Raw genomic sequence first — 16,695 nt, forward strand, 5'->3', positions numbered from 1 at the left:
TAAACAACTTATTACAAATGAAAAGCTAATTTTACCCAGGTGCTGCAAGGACAGAAGTCTGTCTATAGGTTGTACATTGTGACTTAAGAGCTCAGTGATATAACCAGCTCCATACACTGGTTTCTCACACAGGTTTATTTTTCAGCCTGGGCCAATAAAGAATCAAGGAGCAGATCTGCTCTGTACTTGGAGAAGCTCCTCCTGCCCTGTGTGGGGTTAGGAAACAGCCCAGTGTTTTTACATTAATAACGTTTTGTTCTCAACCCGCAATGCTCTAGCCTTTACCCGAGTGTTACCATTAAATACCCAGAGATTGAACTTTCCATAAGGGGCAATGATATAAAATTGTTCCACAAAGTGTACTACTATATGAACCACTTTTCACAGTTCGAATAAAATATTTTCAATATAAATATTGTAACTCTAGCCATAACCTATCTACACACAGTGGGAGAGGACAGGGTTCATGAAAACCCGGTTATACTGTCATAGATGTCATGTTTCACCATTTAAATAGTTTGTCTTATTTCTCAAAATCCATTTGCACACAACCCATAATTTATAGGCCTTTCCTCTCCAAAACAAGTGAACTATCAAAGAATAAAAGGATAAATTAGAAGAAAGGAAAATATGTATCATTTACTGCCATCATTCCCTTGCTTCCAAACTTGGCGAACATATAAGAAAAATGATATGGAGCTGATATAGTTTAATTTGCAAAGCTAATTTGGAGCAGATGAAATTTTAAAAATATATAATCAAATGGGCATATATTATCCTAACATTTCTATAGAAAATGAACGTGTTAGATTTTTAATTGAGAAATCAGGATTGAAATCAATTGGTAAACAATAGAATTTACCAACAGGGGGACCCATTCATCCTGCTATTGCCAAATCCAGGAATTCCAAATGTTTCCTTCATTCTCACTCATCTAAAAGACTGGAAGAAATCAAATTATTGTTATTGGTTGCATAACCTTCAGGCTGCATATGCTATATGTTAAGGATCCTTACAGACAGAGTTTTATTTGGTGTTCTTCTGGGGGCTTACATGAAGGTCAAGGTTGCCTTTAACCATCTTGATGTAGTGTTTAGGGTGCGAGTACTACTTGCAATTCTTTTAATGGGGGACCAAAGTAAAATGTGAATACTTCTAGGAGAAACAAGAAAATGGTTTAAATTTGCCTATAAATTAGATGACTGATGTCAGTTCCTTCTCTGAGAGTAGGATTTTATGATAGGAAATACTTTTGGGGACCTGAGGCAGGGAGGAGGGTATCACCGCTAAACCAAAGGCATCAACCTGTCAGCCCCGGGGTGGAATCCCTATTACTTTCCCGTCAGTATTTGTCTTAAGCTTTATGATTTTCTCCTGGGATGCCTTTCGAAATCCTTTACTCAGGCATGTATAAGTAAAGAAACTGCATAGAAACACAGAATTAAATCTTAAGTCCTTATGGATGTAGACTGATTTCCATTTAAAAATGAAGCCTATAAAGGAATATTTTAAACTTCCTAAAGAAAAAAAAAGAGAAAGGAAAATAAACTTTTGTACGAGAAATCTCTTACTCACACAGGCTTCGTGTGTATTAAAGTGCAGAAGCACAATCTCAAATGTGGGTGTAACCGCTCTATGTTTAGAAAGGATGCCGCGATGGTAGTGCCCACCGCGAGTTCTGTCTGCCACCCAGTGGCCGCTGAAATAAATGGCTTCTTTCCTTTGTTGGCTCCGGATCTGTATTTTGCTTAAAAAAAGAAAAAAAAAAAAAAAAAAAAAAAAATCGACAGAGAGGTAGATGATGCCACACCAGCAACTGAAAACCACCAAGGCAGATGCCTCGATGGATCTGAAAAGACTCCCCTGTAGTAAATGTTAGATAGTTTCCTTTCCTTTAGCTGAACCGCGATGCCTATCTTTTCTCCCCGCGAGCCCGCGGCTCCCCGGGTTCAGATGCTGACGGGCACGGAGGACACCGAGCTAGCGCGGGACTCTCGGGTCACGTGATTGGGCATGGCTAGGGTGCAGCACGACACGCCCACGGTGGCCTCGGGCAGTTCATCGTCCTCCGTCCACTCGTTGAGGTCGGGGCTGAAGCACTGGATGCACTTCTTGTACTTCCTCTCGCCCTCGTTCCAGCCGCCCAGCAGGTAGGCGCGGCCGTGCAGCGTCGAGGCGCCCGCCGTGCTCACGCCCACGGGCAGCGGCGCCGCGTAGCTCCACTGGCCGGTGGCCGGGCTGAAGCTCTCCACGGTTAGCACGTCCACGCGCTCGCCGCGCGGCCCCAGCTGGCTGCCGCCCATCACGTACACGCGCTCGCCCAGCGCCACCGTGCAATGCCAGCCCCGCGGCGTGCTGAGCGCCGGCAGCTCCTGCCACGCATCGCGGGCCGGGTCGTAGGCGCACACGGAGCGCGAGTAGGCGCCGCCGATGTAGCCGCCGGTCACCAGCACGCGGCCGTCGGCCACCGCGCTGGCGTGGCAACAGCGCGCCACCTCCAGGGGCGCCTTGGGCTGCCACTGGTTGGCGGACGGCACGTAGCACTCGAGCGAGGCCAGGCTGCCCTCGGCGTTGCGGCCGCCCACGGCGTACAGGAGCCCGTTGAACACGCTCAGGCTGAAGTGCGTCCGCTTCTGGTTCATGCTGGCCAGGTGGATCCAGGTGTTGAAGCGGGGATCGTATCTGGAAGTGGTAGAGCAAGCGTGACAGCCTTGTGGGCGGCAGCCGGGGAACCCAGGTGACGCCGCCAACCAGGACGTGGGAGGCTCGACACTATCCTTGCGAGGAGGCTGGGGACCCATCGCAGCTCCTCGCCTGGAGGCTGCTAATCCTCTCTCAACCAGTAAAAAAGTGTGACTCTTGGGAAAGGCAGGGCAGGCATAGGTGACTCCCCCTCCTCCCGTTTATAAAAGCAGCTACCGGGAGACCACCCCGCTGAGACCGACCTCCAGTCCTCTTTCCTTCATATTCAAATCCATCATCCCGTAGGATTTAGGGGATGCGCACGTGGAGGAAGGGTGGAAGCTGGGTATTTGTGGAATCGGAGAAGGGAATACGGCCACATTAAAGTCAATTCCACATATCTTCAGACACCAGCCACCCCTAGCTCATTCTCATGGCTTAATCAAGAAAGTTGACTGAGTTCCTACATTCTCACAAACCCCTTCTTGTTCACACACCTCTCCTGGCATTGCCGCTGTAAAGCTAAGTCACTAAGTCTTCTGTCATCTGTTTATAATGAGAACAATAGAACTCATGTCCCAGTGCATCAACAAAGCCTTAACTTTTGATGCTTCTCTATTTTCTAGCACTTATTAGTAGGTCTGACTTTTTAGTGTAGGGGTATATTTTTTTCAGTGTTCAGCATTACAATTATTATACCAGAAGCACTGAAGTCAATAGCTCAAAAACAGTGACTTGAGTACAAGTAGTTATCAGCAGGAGGAAAATAAGGCACCCATAGTAAACTAACACTTTCCATAGTTCCAAGTATTGTAAACACAGAACTGACTCTGTTTGATGTTCATTCATATTTGTCTCATTTCACCTCCAAATCAAAACTTAACCATAGCTACAAATTAAGGGCTAAAAATCAATTGTTTGGATTCATTTAAATGACACACATGTACATATAATGAAACAATAAAGAATATTTTTTATGATTTACTAGATGAATTTTCAGATCTTGTTCATTAGTTATGTTTGCCTTTGAACCACTACCATGATAGAAGCATGACTTTCTGAACATTTCATGTATATGGAGGTTTAATTTTTTATTATAAATATACAAAAATAATATGCATTTCAATTCCACTTTCTGCAGGATTTATCATGCTTTTACTCTTGTTTACATGTATCAAAAATATTGATGGTATTCAGTCTTTAAAGAAATATTTAAAATTAATTAGCTGCCACATTTTTAATGATCTCATTCTAGTTGCCAGTTATAAATCTGAAGTCATCAGTAACAGTCCACTTAAAAAGAAATTTTGTATCATTTTAATCTTTCTTACCATTTAATGTTAAAAACTAAATTTTCACCCAGTTTCTGTCAAAAAGGCAGGGTATTGTGGAGAGCACCCTGACCAGAAATGAGAAAATGTGAATTCTACTTACTAGTGGTGTCACTTCTCTGGGTGTCAAATTTCTCACATGTAAAATCAGAATCATCATATCTTCCGTGCTCGCTTCATTGGCTTACTTGGAAAATTATAATGCATGATATATGTGAGTGCACTTTATATAATGTGAAGTGTTATATACATGTAATGTGGCATTATTATTATTATTGATTTACTGAGCCAATGAATTAAGCTAATAGGCATGATTAATTTCATTCTATGTTCATAACATCGAACGATTTCTATTCCTAATAAAAGAGGCAGTACCTGCAGAAATTGCTGACTGCATGCTTGGCTTGATTCCTTGCATCATTCTGGTCTTCACCACCGGCCACATAAAGAAATCCATCCATCACAGCCACACACTGATTAAAACTCTTGGCTGGCATCTCTGTAAGCTTGCTCCATCCATTTTCAGGGTCTCTATACAAGACGTCTCTGCTAAGGGACTTCTCAGTAAGGCCTGGACGGCCCCCCACAGTGACAAGCACACGACAGCCCCCTCGGATTCTCGTGCGTCTAGACTGCAATGTGTTCTGATGATAGGGAAGTAAGTGGTAGTTCATAGCATCTACAAGAAGCTTGTGGCAATCAGCATCTTGCATCATTCTCGGTACTGACTGAACATAACTGACCAGGTCTTGTGCAGAGATGGTACCAAAGCGAATATTGCTCAAAAGATCGGCAGCATATTTCACTCTCTTTTGGTCAAATTCTAACCATTTCATTGCAATCTGGAATGCTACTATTTCAGAAGGCAACTGTAAGTCATCATCCATAAGAAGTTCATTAATTTGCTCAAATGTAAGTTTCATAAACTGATCTGATTCTGCAAATTCAAGGAAGTTATCCCGGATAAATTTTTGGGCTGCTGCCTTTGCATTTCTCAGGGAGTATGTTTCGGCAATGTTAGCGATGTACATGCAATTCTCAACACTCATTTCTTGTATCAGAAAGTCACTGCACATCTTGACAAGGGTATGGATCTGAAGATAAACAGCAGCAGAAATAATGCTTCCTATGGTATACAAGGAGAGAGTGAGCTTTCCAGTGTAGGCGTATGCAATGACCGTGGCCAGGCCCAGCGGTGCGATATCACTGAGATCCACCCTTTGGGTAGAGGGGTCTTTTTTTAGGATGTTGTAAAAGTACTCACTGCAAGAAGCCATCACTGACTTGTGAACGTCAAAGGATTTTGTTTTGGTGCCGATGACTAAGTCGCAAAGGAAGCTCTCCTGCCTCATTTTACTTAAACCTTCCAAGAGGTTGGGGCCGTAAGAAGCATCTGTTAATTCAGAAGAGATGCAGCTAAGGCCATTGCCTCCCTCTAGGAGCCCATTCAAAGCGTTGAGTTTGTTGAGGGGGCTGTCTTCTACAATGATGGTCATCTCATTGATGTTGCCTTTGTTCTTTCTGACAGTCTTCTTTTTGGGGGCCATGGTGGCAAACACACTGTCACAGGCAAGAACTTGCTAAAAAAAAAAAAAAAAAAAGAAACGGTTTTACTTTAATTGTGCATTAAACTTTGAAATACTACATTGAGAAACTTTCCTTTTTTTAATAAGATAGTAGTTTTTTAGTGGCATAACGTAGATTGATTAAAGTGTCAAAACTAGATTTAAAGACTTACGTTAAACTAGATGCACATCTTATTCACAGTTTACTTCAGCATCGATCATTGTAGACGATTCTAGAAACATTTATATTATCAAATGAGACCTCTCAATAGCTATATGGCCAAGTAATTTTATGTAGCAGAAATGACCCAATATTCTCTGATCTACCTGTACAGTTATTATGGAATAGTAGTTAAATGTCTTTTTAGGGGCTTAGTTTATGTTCAGGAAAAAGTGAATGACAACTACCCTGAAGTTTTTCTCTCTCAATAAAATATCATAACACTAAAATTCAGGAATCCGTGTTAAATGTAGAATATATATTAGAATAAACGTGGCTAACAATCAATGGATAAGGAATTGTAATGATAGTCAAGTACTTTCTACTCTACATAGTCACTAAAATAATTTCCAGTTGAATTTCTAAATGACTCACAAACACACACAAACTTACACAAGAACTAGAACAAAGTAGTTTTTAAAAAAATCTTAGAGTAGGAAAGACCCTCTTAAGCATAACATAAAATCCAGAAGCATAAAGGGGAAGACTGAAATATCTGAATATTAAAAAAATGAAAATGTATATCTATAAAACAGCACCAACTATTTAAAAGACAAGCAACAGACTGTGAAGACAAATATTTGTAACATTTTTGACAGATAAAAGGTTAAAGTGAAGTGAACACAGTATTTATTTTTATTTATTTTTTGGCCTTGCTGGGAGACTTGCCGGATCCTAGTTCCCCAACCAGGGATCGAACCTGGGACCCAGCAGTGAAAGCGCCAAGTCCTAACCACTGTACCGCCAGGGAATTCCCTAACGATATTTAAAGGGCTCATAAAGTTAATAAGTCAAAGGTAATCCAAGTAGAAAGTGGACAAAGACTATGTCTAGGTAACAAGGTTGTTCACAGAAAATAAAATACAAACAGTTAATATTTTTAAAAAGCTAAACTAACAATAATCAGAGAACTGTCAACTGAAATCCAGAGAGCCTTTTTATTTTTTGTCGTCAAATTTTGCTTATCAAGTGGTTAAAATATTTTAAAATATTCAGAATATCAGATATTGGTGTGGTACTCTCCATACATTGTTGATGGGAGTATAACTGATACAGTCTTTTGAATAATAATTTAGCAGCCCATTAAGAATAAAAGCTATTTTTATGCTTTGACACTAAAGTTCTAAATCTACTAATGTGCCTCTTAGAAATATATTTATATAGATGCTGACATATTAAGGACAGTAACCACTTCCTATTATCAATGTTATAAATATTTGAACCCGTTTTTAAATCTATAGGAAGTGTAGATTTAGCTCTATTACGTAGCTCTGCACAGCTCTAATATTAAATGTAGCCTTGAAATATATTAAGTTTACCAAATAAATACGTGGCCCTTAAAGTATCACAGATTAAATTATTTTAGCCCTTCTCAATATATTGGGCATAGTCATCAGAAGATGCTACACTTAGACTTTTTTTTTTTTTTTTTTTTTTTTTGTGATACGCGGGCCTCTCACTGTTGTGGCCTCTCCCGTTGCGGAGCACAGGCTCCGGACGCGCAGGCTCAGCGGCCATGGCTCACGGGCCCAGCCGCTCCGCGGCATGTGGGATCTTCCCGGACTGGGGCACGAACCCGCGTTCCCTGCATCGGCAGGCAGACTCTCAACCACTGCGCCACCAGGGAAGCCCCACTTAGACTTTTAAATGGATTTTATCTATAGCCTTTCACTTTCTTGTGAAATTACTGGTGTTACTTTTTTCATTTTTATTTTTTATTGAAGTATAGTTGATTTACAGTGTCATCTTAGTTTCAGGTGTACAGCACAGTGATTCAGAATATATATATTCTTTTTCTGATTCTTTTCCCTTATAGGTTATTACAAAACATTGAGTATAGTTCCCTGTGTTACACAATAGGTCCTTGTTGGTTATCTATTTTATATAGAGTAGTGTGTGTATATTTTAATCCCAACCTCCTAATTTATCCCTCCCTCCCTTTTCGCCCTTTGGTAACCATAAGTTTGTTTCCTATGTCTGTGGATCTACTTCTGTTTTGTAAATAAGTTCATTTGTATCTTTTTTTTTTTTTTTTTTTAGTTTCCACATAGAAGTGATATCACATGATGATACTTGTCTTTCTCTGTCTGGCTTACTTCACTTAGTATGATAATCACTAGGTTCATCCATTTATTTATTTTTTTTTCATTTTAAAAATAACAAAATCAGTATGTGTAGTTCAACAACTCACAGTTTGCTTTATATCATTCCAGATAATTGTATATGCTTATGCAAACTTATATTTGCATAGTTTGAGCAGTGGTGTGCTGGTAAATCAACTCTCCAGGGGGGGAAAATACCCCTTATTTGTAAGGTGCTAATTTCTTGAGTACAAATACACTCGTTGTGGTTGGTTTTAAGCTACCAACAACCAGTTTGCTAAATCCCTGAAAATGTAAATTGGTTCTCATGAGCTCCAGCATACCACTATAAGAGAACTTGTATCAAAACAAGTTTATGGGGCTTCCCTGGTGGCGCAGTGGTTGAGAGTCCGCCTGCCGATGCAGTGGACACGGGTTCGTGCCCCGGTCCGGGAGGATCCCACATGCCGCGGAGCGGCTGGGCCCGTGAGCCATGGCCGCTGGGCCTGCGCGTCCGGAGCCTGTGCTCCGCAACAGGGGGAGGCCACAACAGTGAGAGGCCCGCATACTGCAAAAAAAAAAAAACAAGTTTATGCTATATTATTCAGCAGTTTGCTTTTTTCACTTGGATGTACTCATGTACATCTTTCCATATCAGCACATACATAAATTTATATCATTGTCCCTAACAGCTGCATAGATTCCCATAGTAAGGATATATAAAACTTGTTCAATTATTCTCTTGTAGGTGCACATTTAGATGTTTAGGTGTTTTATAGTTTTTGAGGGGTGGGGTGTGTGTGTGTGTGTGTGTGTGTGTGTGTGTGTGTTTTGTCTCACTTTTGAGTTCATCCTGAGAGGTAAAACTTAGCTTTGATCCCCCTTGAAAGTCTTCAGTTTAATTACTGGAATAGATGTTAAAAACTTTCTATTGTGTTTGTTCCTGTTCTTTTCCATGTGGAAGGAGAGTAGCAAGTAGGTAGGAAACAGAGAAGGTCTTTTGCTTTGCCAGGGCTTTTTTTCTTCCTCGTTAAGCTCTGTCATATTCACATTTGTTTTTGTTTACAAGACTGTAGCACATTTGTGCTTCCTCATTCTTTCTTGCAGGCAAAGCCACATGCATCCTTACCTTGTGAAACAGATTTTCAACCCACCATCATTTTAGTCTTCAAACGCATTTGACTTAGGTGGTAAGTGTCCCCTTGTTGGATTTTTCTGGGGAAAATTTTAAAAATTTTGTTCAGCAAGTAGTTATCAGACACCTATTGCTGTGTGGGCGGCACTGTACTGGGAATGATGGAGCAATACAATATGTAATTTGTGTTAAATAGATAAACAATGACAAGTACAAAATGACAACAAGAATTTAGGGAATCACAGCAGAGTAACTTAAAAAACCAAAACAAAACAAAACAAAAACCCAGTAGATTCTACCAGTAGGAGTACAAATGTGTTTTTGGAAATAGCCCTGCTTATTTTCCTGGAGGAAGTCCTATGGGCAATTTTTTACTCATTTGGATGTCGGGCTTATAACCACTCATTGTTTTGGAGGAAATCCTGGGAATTAAACAATACGCTTGTAAATAATCCATGAGTCAAAGAAGAAATTAGACGGTATTTCAAACTGAATGAGAATGAAAATGAAAATACAATGTAAATACCAGCTCCACTATTTATCTGAGCTGTGAGTTTCCATGGATTACTAACCTCTTAGAGTCTCCACTCTACTGGCTTACCTCTAAAGTAAAGATAATAATGGTGCTTGCCTGTCGGGTGGTCCATGAAAGCTTAGTGAGAAATGTCTGTACAGCATTTAATAGGGTGTCTTGCAAAATGTGAATGTTCAAAAAATTTGAATTGTTTTCATTAAAATCAATAACCTTCTTAGATGTGTTTTAGGGAATGAAGGAAGTAACCTGTTTAAGCTTTGGGGTGAAACCAATCAGAGGAAGTGGCCACAGGATGGAGATTCAGTCATGGGGATCAAGAGTAGATTTCTGGAACAGTTAAACATTTCTAAGGGATTTTTGAAAATGCCAGGGAGAGAAATGGAACTCATGCAATGACATAGGCTGAAGAACAGATTATTTACTTTGCTATGGACGAGAAAGGTAAGCCTGGAAATTTAAGAAACTTGGGACATAGGTTATGTCAGGAAAATAACAGATTATATAGAACAGATTGAATCTATGAACCTGGACTTCAGATTTCAAATGAAAGGAACTGTTTTGTTGGAGTGGGGTTAGGATGGGAAGATTTGTAGATAACAGGAATCTTGCCTGTTCCAGGAATGAAAGGTTTTTAAGAGGAGTAGGTATAGGAGGGGGAAGGCCTTTAAAGCAGAGGAAATGCCTGTTATGGAAGCAGGGAGGGGTGACTCGGCACGGGATGTGCAGACGAAGAAGATTGCTGGAGTGAGGGAGACAGGTAGGCAGGTAACATGAGGATACAGAAAGGATGCTGGATACCAGGAAGGGTTTGAACTTGATGAGTTGCTATGCAATTGAGAAGGATTAAGGAACCTCCAGGAAGGAGAGGGCGCACTGAGGCCCTAGTGAAATCAGTCAAATTTCCTCCACGGCTTCCTTCTGTTACTTTCTGTTGCTGCCTTCTCTTTCCTCCATGGTCTGGCCTTCTTGCTGCCCCTGGTGTTCCCATGGAAACCCTCATGACCCTTTATCTGAATTCTCTTGCCCTTGTCCCATTTCTCCAGGGCCCTACTGGGTGACACATTAGCTAGTCTGACAGATGATCCAAGCTAATCCATCAGTGGGCAAATCTACTCTTTCTCCCAGATATGCATGTTTTTTGGAGTTTTTTTGGTTTTTTTTTATCAGTGTACTCCAATGACTCACATGCAAATTTCTAACAGAGCTACCACTGTGGAACATATATGCATATTCTTTAAACTAATATTATATTATTATTTACATAATATTTTAACATTAATCAAATTACATTAATTTAATCTTATTAATTAATATTTTAAATATATATATTTTTTCTTAATAAGAGAGGGTTTTTAGAATCCTCAAAATCACTGTGTAAAGGTAAATGGCTTCTTTAGCTCTGAGATTCAGGAGACCATTTAAGAGAGTTTTGAAATCAGAGCCTGCAGACCACTTCCTGGTGGCCATATTTCCCAGATATGCTCATAAATTCAGTCTTTCTCTACTAGAACTGCCATTACATCCTGTTCCTAGGTCTGCACCTCGAAGGTGAGGCTCTCCATCCACCTGCCCAGGTGTTCTCAGTCTGGGCCATATTCCTCCGATAACATGCTGCAGACCCCTCAGAGGAGTCTGGGGACCAGGCTCACTCCTTGGAAGATGGGCCAGGCTCTGATGTTGTCCTCTAGGCTGCAGAGGTGTTCACTGCTCCCTACATCCCAAGAAATGCTCTTCCTCTGGCCCTGCTCTTCCATCTCCCAGGGAGGTGGGGCTCCGGCCATGGCTTTTCTCAATTTAAGGCAAGTATGGTAGGAGAGCTACAGGGTGTGCTCCAGTCCTTACTGCAGGGAAGACCAGCTCCCTCTTCATGGATGATCAAAACCCAGAGGCTATGTTCTCACAAGGCAGACGGGGAAGCCTTTGATGACTCTCTAGGACCCTCACACTGAGGCCTTTCTGACATGTCACACTGGGTACACACACACACACATACACACACACACACACACACACACACACACACACACATACTCCATGCCAACTGACCAACCAACCAGCATTTTTCTACAATCACACTTGAATGAAAAGCAAAGGCAGCCTTAAAGGAAAGAAGTTATAAGAGGGCAGCCTAAGGACTCATGAATGGAAGGAAAGGGGAACAGTTTAACTCACTTCCATTTACTCATCTGGTCACGGTGCTGGACTGCCAGGCTGATGGTGTGGGCTTGTAGAGGATGATTAGAAAAAAATGGAATATTCACAGAAACGTACTACTCAGCTCCAAGGTCATATGAGGACAAGTAGTCAAAGCAATTTGCACAGAAGTCTCATTGTCTTTTCAATTATAACATATAGAATTTTTACAGTTATACAAATGTTCACTATGCACCCCTGGGTCATATTGTAACTGATCACAAATGGTGGTCACAGTGATACCAAAACGTGGCTACGAGGAAGAGGCAGTGGTTACAACGAGTTGCCTGTACACGTTCTTATACAATACAGGGTGTTACCTGGTGTTGAGCAATCCATTTCGAAAGCATTCCATTCTTATTGATTCAATAAGCTGGATGGGGCTTTCTCTTACTCTTGTTGTTGTTTTCAAAGCTTTTTGTCTTTTTCTTTTCTTTTTTAATGAGTGAGGACCTTGTGGCCAGAGGTTCAGGGAACCCCCTCCCCAGGCTTGGTAGCTGGGCAGTCGCTGTGATTTCCACACCCCAGGGAGGGCTTTGACTGGGGTCACAGTCAGTCTGCATGGGGTTTGCATGGTGAGGGGACCAGCCTATCTGAGCTGCCTGCAACTGGGACAGTTTCAGGACTGTTTCTCCGTTTTTCCTGAAGCACGAAGGGCATGATTCTCCCTCCCCAGCCAGGGGGCTCTAGTGAGTTGCCCCCTTGGGATCAAAAAAGAGCTTTACAGGTGCCCCGGGACCGTTAGTGGCCCTGCCGTAGCAGGACACGCTGGACAGCGCAGGTCAGATGAGCAGCTATTTGGAGGCACTGCAGTGCCCCCCGTCCCTTCCCCTTCTGGGTAAAAGAGGAGATTGCACAGAGTGCAGAAGGTTGTGGAAGGCTCCCCAGGCTATTGGAGCTATCCCTTCATTCTGTGGAGGGAGCTCAGAGAATTCTTCTCTGGTCGTGGACCCCACGCCTCCTTCCCTCCCCGCTCCATCCACTAGCGCCCAGAGCTGCCTCCCAGGTCCCCGGGAAGAGCTGCCTGTTAGAAAGTGGGCAGAAGGGCAACAGAGGCACAATTCCATGTCCTCCTCCCACTGCCCACTGGCGGTCTTGGCTCTTGTGTCATTTCTATGATGATAATGTCGTGTATTCAACACGTGACAACAGTGGGCAGTTAAGTGAGCTGTCAAATTTGCCGTGATCTTCTGTATTTGCCAATTTAAGCATGTGAATAATTAATTCCTAGATATAAATCACCAAGCATGAATCTAGACTATGTATTCAATGTAAGCTATTACTTTCATTTCTACCTAAAATAATAATTGTAGAGCTACATGTATAAATTGAGGGATAACTGTGTGCTGAGCCTAGGTAAATACTTGACATGATATTATTTTTTAAAATTTAAGCATCGTGAAAATTCTAAAAGGCAGGTAATATTATGTTCATTTTACAAATGAAGAAGTTAAGGTTCAGAGAGAGTTTTAAAAACATATCCAAGGTCACACGATGGGTATATAACGTGTAGTAGGGCAAAGATTCAAACCCAGATTGAACCCTGACCCCCTATATAGCCCTTATATCCAGGGCAGGTTGAAATCTGTCGCAGGTTAAAAAGTTAACTCCTTCCAACATGGGAAGATTGAGATTGAGTGAGGTGGAACTCAAATTTATAAAATCAAAGTTTGGATATGGAGAACATGAAATGGTTCTTTATAGCTCCAAACACTGAAATAAAAGAGCTGCCCTTTTAATTGTAAGACAGATTCGTTTGGGGACAATCAGAGCCTATGGGTTTCTTTATCCTATTAGGGGTTGTAAGTCTATGAAACTCTAGTAGTTTGGGTAAGCCAAAAACAGAAGTAGGTTCAAGGAGATCTTGTATGAATTTGTTGATCAGAGAACCAGACACCTCCTTTTCAGTGTTAGGTTGAATACGGAATTATCAATTTTTGTTTAAAGACAAATATTATCAATTTCTGATGGCTCAACTTAGCTAGAGGCCTGCTATCTATAACATATACACACTCTATACATAAAGCTAACTTCTATTTTCCAAACCTGGATACAGGATGTAAGGACCCTGTGCTAAGATTTTTGGTTTTGTTGAAAATTTTAGTAAAATAGCTCTTTCTTTTATTTGTCTTTTGTGTGTGTACGTTAAGGTTGCAGGAAGTGGGGTTAGAAATCTAGTTTGTAAGACTAATGTCCCTTTGGTTGTCACAGAACTGAGAATTGGGTTTTGATGTTAATTTTGCTCTAACCATTTGAAAGACCTAAGGCAAAACATTCAACTTTTTAGGATTTCAGTTTAATCATCCGTCAGATGAGATGTGTACCTTTCATTTGTAAAATTTTACAGAGAGTTAAAAATAAACAGCTGGCTTTTGCTGTCAGAATAGTCAAAGTCCGGTCTGTATCACTTCTCCCTCCTTCCCCTTGCCCCCCCAATATGGCCTTTTAGAACCCTAGCATCAACTCATGATCGGATATGGATAAACCAACAGAGACAGGGGATTCTCCATCTGCAAGTCATGCATTTGGGTCTGAGTTGCCAAATTTAGTAAATAAGAATATAGGATCTCCAGATAAATTTGAATTTTAGAAAAACCACCCATCTATTTTAGTATTTAAATATATCCCAGGTGATATTTGGGACATACTTATAATAAAAACTGGTTTGTGGTTTATCTGAAGTTCAGTGTACTTGGGTGTCCTGTATTTTATCAGGCAACCCTTTTCTGGGTTGGGTTTCAGGTGAGCCCAGGAATTCCATGAACATTTCTGGAATATTATGAAAACATGTTGTGCATGTGTGTTTATGTGTATTTTTCTATAAAGTGGGCCCAGAGCTTTCAGAGATTCACAAAAAGGTCCATGATCCCAAATAGATCCAGAACCGTTGGACTGAAATGAGGCTGCCAAGACATGGTAACATAATTCTACCCTCTTCTACAAGGCGGCAAGTCCATGTGACAGGATCACACCTGTCCCTCCTGGCCTGAAACAGATTTCAGATGAAAACTCCTAGAACCAATTACAGAAAAGAACTGTCACTGTATAAGTAAGAGCATTCTCTTTCCTGCTGCCCTCCACCCTGGCCTCCTGGGAGAGACTGTACCCAGGGCAAGCTGGGAAGCCATGTGTGCCAAAGTGTCACTGTCACTCTCATGCCAGAATGAGCTGGGGTCCCAGAAGGTCTTCTTGCCAAGGGGGCGTCAGCTGCGTCCGCTCCCGGTCACCGCCACATTCCAGCCCCCCCGTGTGTCGGCTGGCAGCCTGACCCCGGAATAGAAACACCCAGCCTCTGCCTCTTGCCATTTTCAGTGAAGTCCAACTTTAGGGGGCTTCTCTACTTTACTGTTTCATTTCCAAAATGATTTCTAGCATAAAACATATGTCAGCATTGCTATAGGTACACATTTGGAACAAAAACTTGTTTCACAGTTAAATTAAAAGCTGTTCTTTTTTTGCAGGAGGGATTTTGTCAATAGGTTCTATTTCTGGGGATTCAAAGAGTTGTCTGATTTGTTTGCTACCCATTTCAACAAAACTGATTACATTTTATCTAAACTTATCAGATACAAAATGTTCCTGACGGTTCCTGACAAAAAATGGAGGTGAAACTCTAAACTTTATGAACAAAACCCAAGAATTTCATTTCCCCCCTCCCCTCTCCATAAAATAGAGGAAGAAAAACCTACATTAGGCTTTAGAGACTTAAAATTATTGTTAGAAATTACAAGTCACTTTACTTTCATAAGGCATCCTTAGCATGCATTTCTATTGCTATGACATTCTTCTCATCTATTGCATCCCTTGGATTTCAAGAAGATGTCTTCTGGCTCCAACAGGAGGATCTGACCAAGCTGTAGACCACTGTCAATGAGATCGCTCTACCACCGCGAACTCAGACGCCTCCCCCCCCCCCACCATTCACACCCCAGGATTAGAAGACCAGAATTGGAGATTGAGGCGCCAGGTCCTTACCGTCCTGTGTGAGGGGCGTCCCCGACTTGTGATGGTGAAGTTTCAGCAGCAGATTCCTTTTGAGAAGCAATCTGTGGAGAGAGAGACAGGGAGAAGGAAAACCCGTTGGGGAACCACCAGCAGCCACCTGACGCGTCCCAGCAGCAGCAGTTTTTAGAGTGACCTCTTGTCGTCCCTCCGGCTGCAGCGCTGCCGAGCCTGCGCTCTGAGCCCTCCTCCCCCGCTTTGGCTTCAATTTCAGGCCACCCCGGGGCAGAGGGCGGAGCCCTGGTTGGTGGAGAGGGCTTGGGTTTCTTGACCTGCTCAGTATTTAAAAACAAGAAAGTCAAGAACTCAATCAACCTGGGAGTGAGGAAAGAAAATTAACTAGGTGGGTATTTAATTGTTGGAAGCAGATTAGAGTGTGTGTACTTGGTAAGAGAAAGGGAAGGTTGTGGATAAAAATGAGCTACTAGAAAGGTTAATAGCCTGGTCACCTCAGTTCCTTTGAGAAGATTGGGTTTTTAAATAGACTGTTCTTTAGAAAAGGAACTTGGGGTAGCTCACATATGGCACCAGTATCACTGGAGTCATCGTACAGTTCAACAGAGTAAGGTTCGTGACCAGTCTCTATGATCCGGTGATCCACAGGGAGGCCTGAGATGAACACACGCTCCAGCACACATGCAGCTTGGGGAAATACTTTGGCAACACTTCCTGTGGAAAAAAAAAATGTAGAGGGTTATAACTGACCACAAGCTTTAAATAGGCACCAAGGGCGTGAAGTGGCTGCTAAAAAAGTTACCCTGATATTAGGCGGCAATAAAAGAAAAATAGATCATAGAAAATAAATGTTCTAATTATTCTTCATTAGTCAGGTCATGCATTCAGCATTGCTTGGCCGCTGTGGCATACTGAGAAGGTTTTCTGTATCCTGAAGGAAGTGGCTGGAAGGAAGCTGGGCATGTTGGGAACCTCTGCAGAAAAGGAGAACTAAGA

The 16,695-nt window shown here is 41.9% G+C and overlaps 1 protein-coding gene across 2 annotated transcripts; it reads right to left on the reverse strand.

The window, feature by feature from the left end:
* Window positions 1-1,949: 1,949 nt before the first annotated feature.
* Window positions 1,950-15,967, reverse strand: KLHL31 (kelch like family member 31; the record flags this gene model as incomplete). Of its 2 annotated transcripts, XM_079935294.1 has the most annotated exons (3): window positions 15,718-15,967; window positions 4,389-5,593; window positions 1,950-2,682 (listed from the first exon to the last, which is right to left on the reverse strand). In XM_079935294.1, exons 2-3 carry the CDS (start codon window positions 5,558-5,560, stop codon window positions 1,950-1,952), a joined length of 1,905 nt encoding a protein of 634 aa, XP_079791420.1. In that variant the 5' UTR covers window positions 5,561-5,593; window positions 15,718-15,967. The 2 variants fall into 2 exon arrangements, with proteins under 2 accessions (XP_079791420.1, XP_079791421.1); XM_079935295.1 differs by lacking the exon at window positions 15,718-15,967 and having other exon boundaries at window positions 4,389-5,599.
* Between the last annotated feature and the right edge of the window lie 728 nt (window positions 15,968-16,695).

The sequence above is a fragment of the Stenella coeruleoalba genome (genome assembly GCF_951394435.1).
Source record: "Stenella coeruleoalba genome assembly, chromosome: 10".
Classification (NCBI taxonomy): Eukaryota; Metazoa; Chordata; class Mammalia; order Artiodactyla; family Delphinidae; genus Stenella; species Stenella coeruleoalba.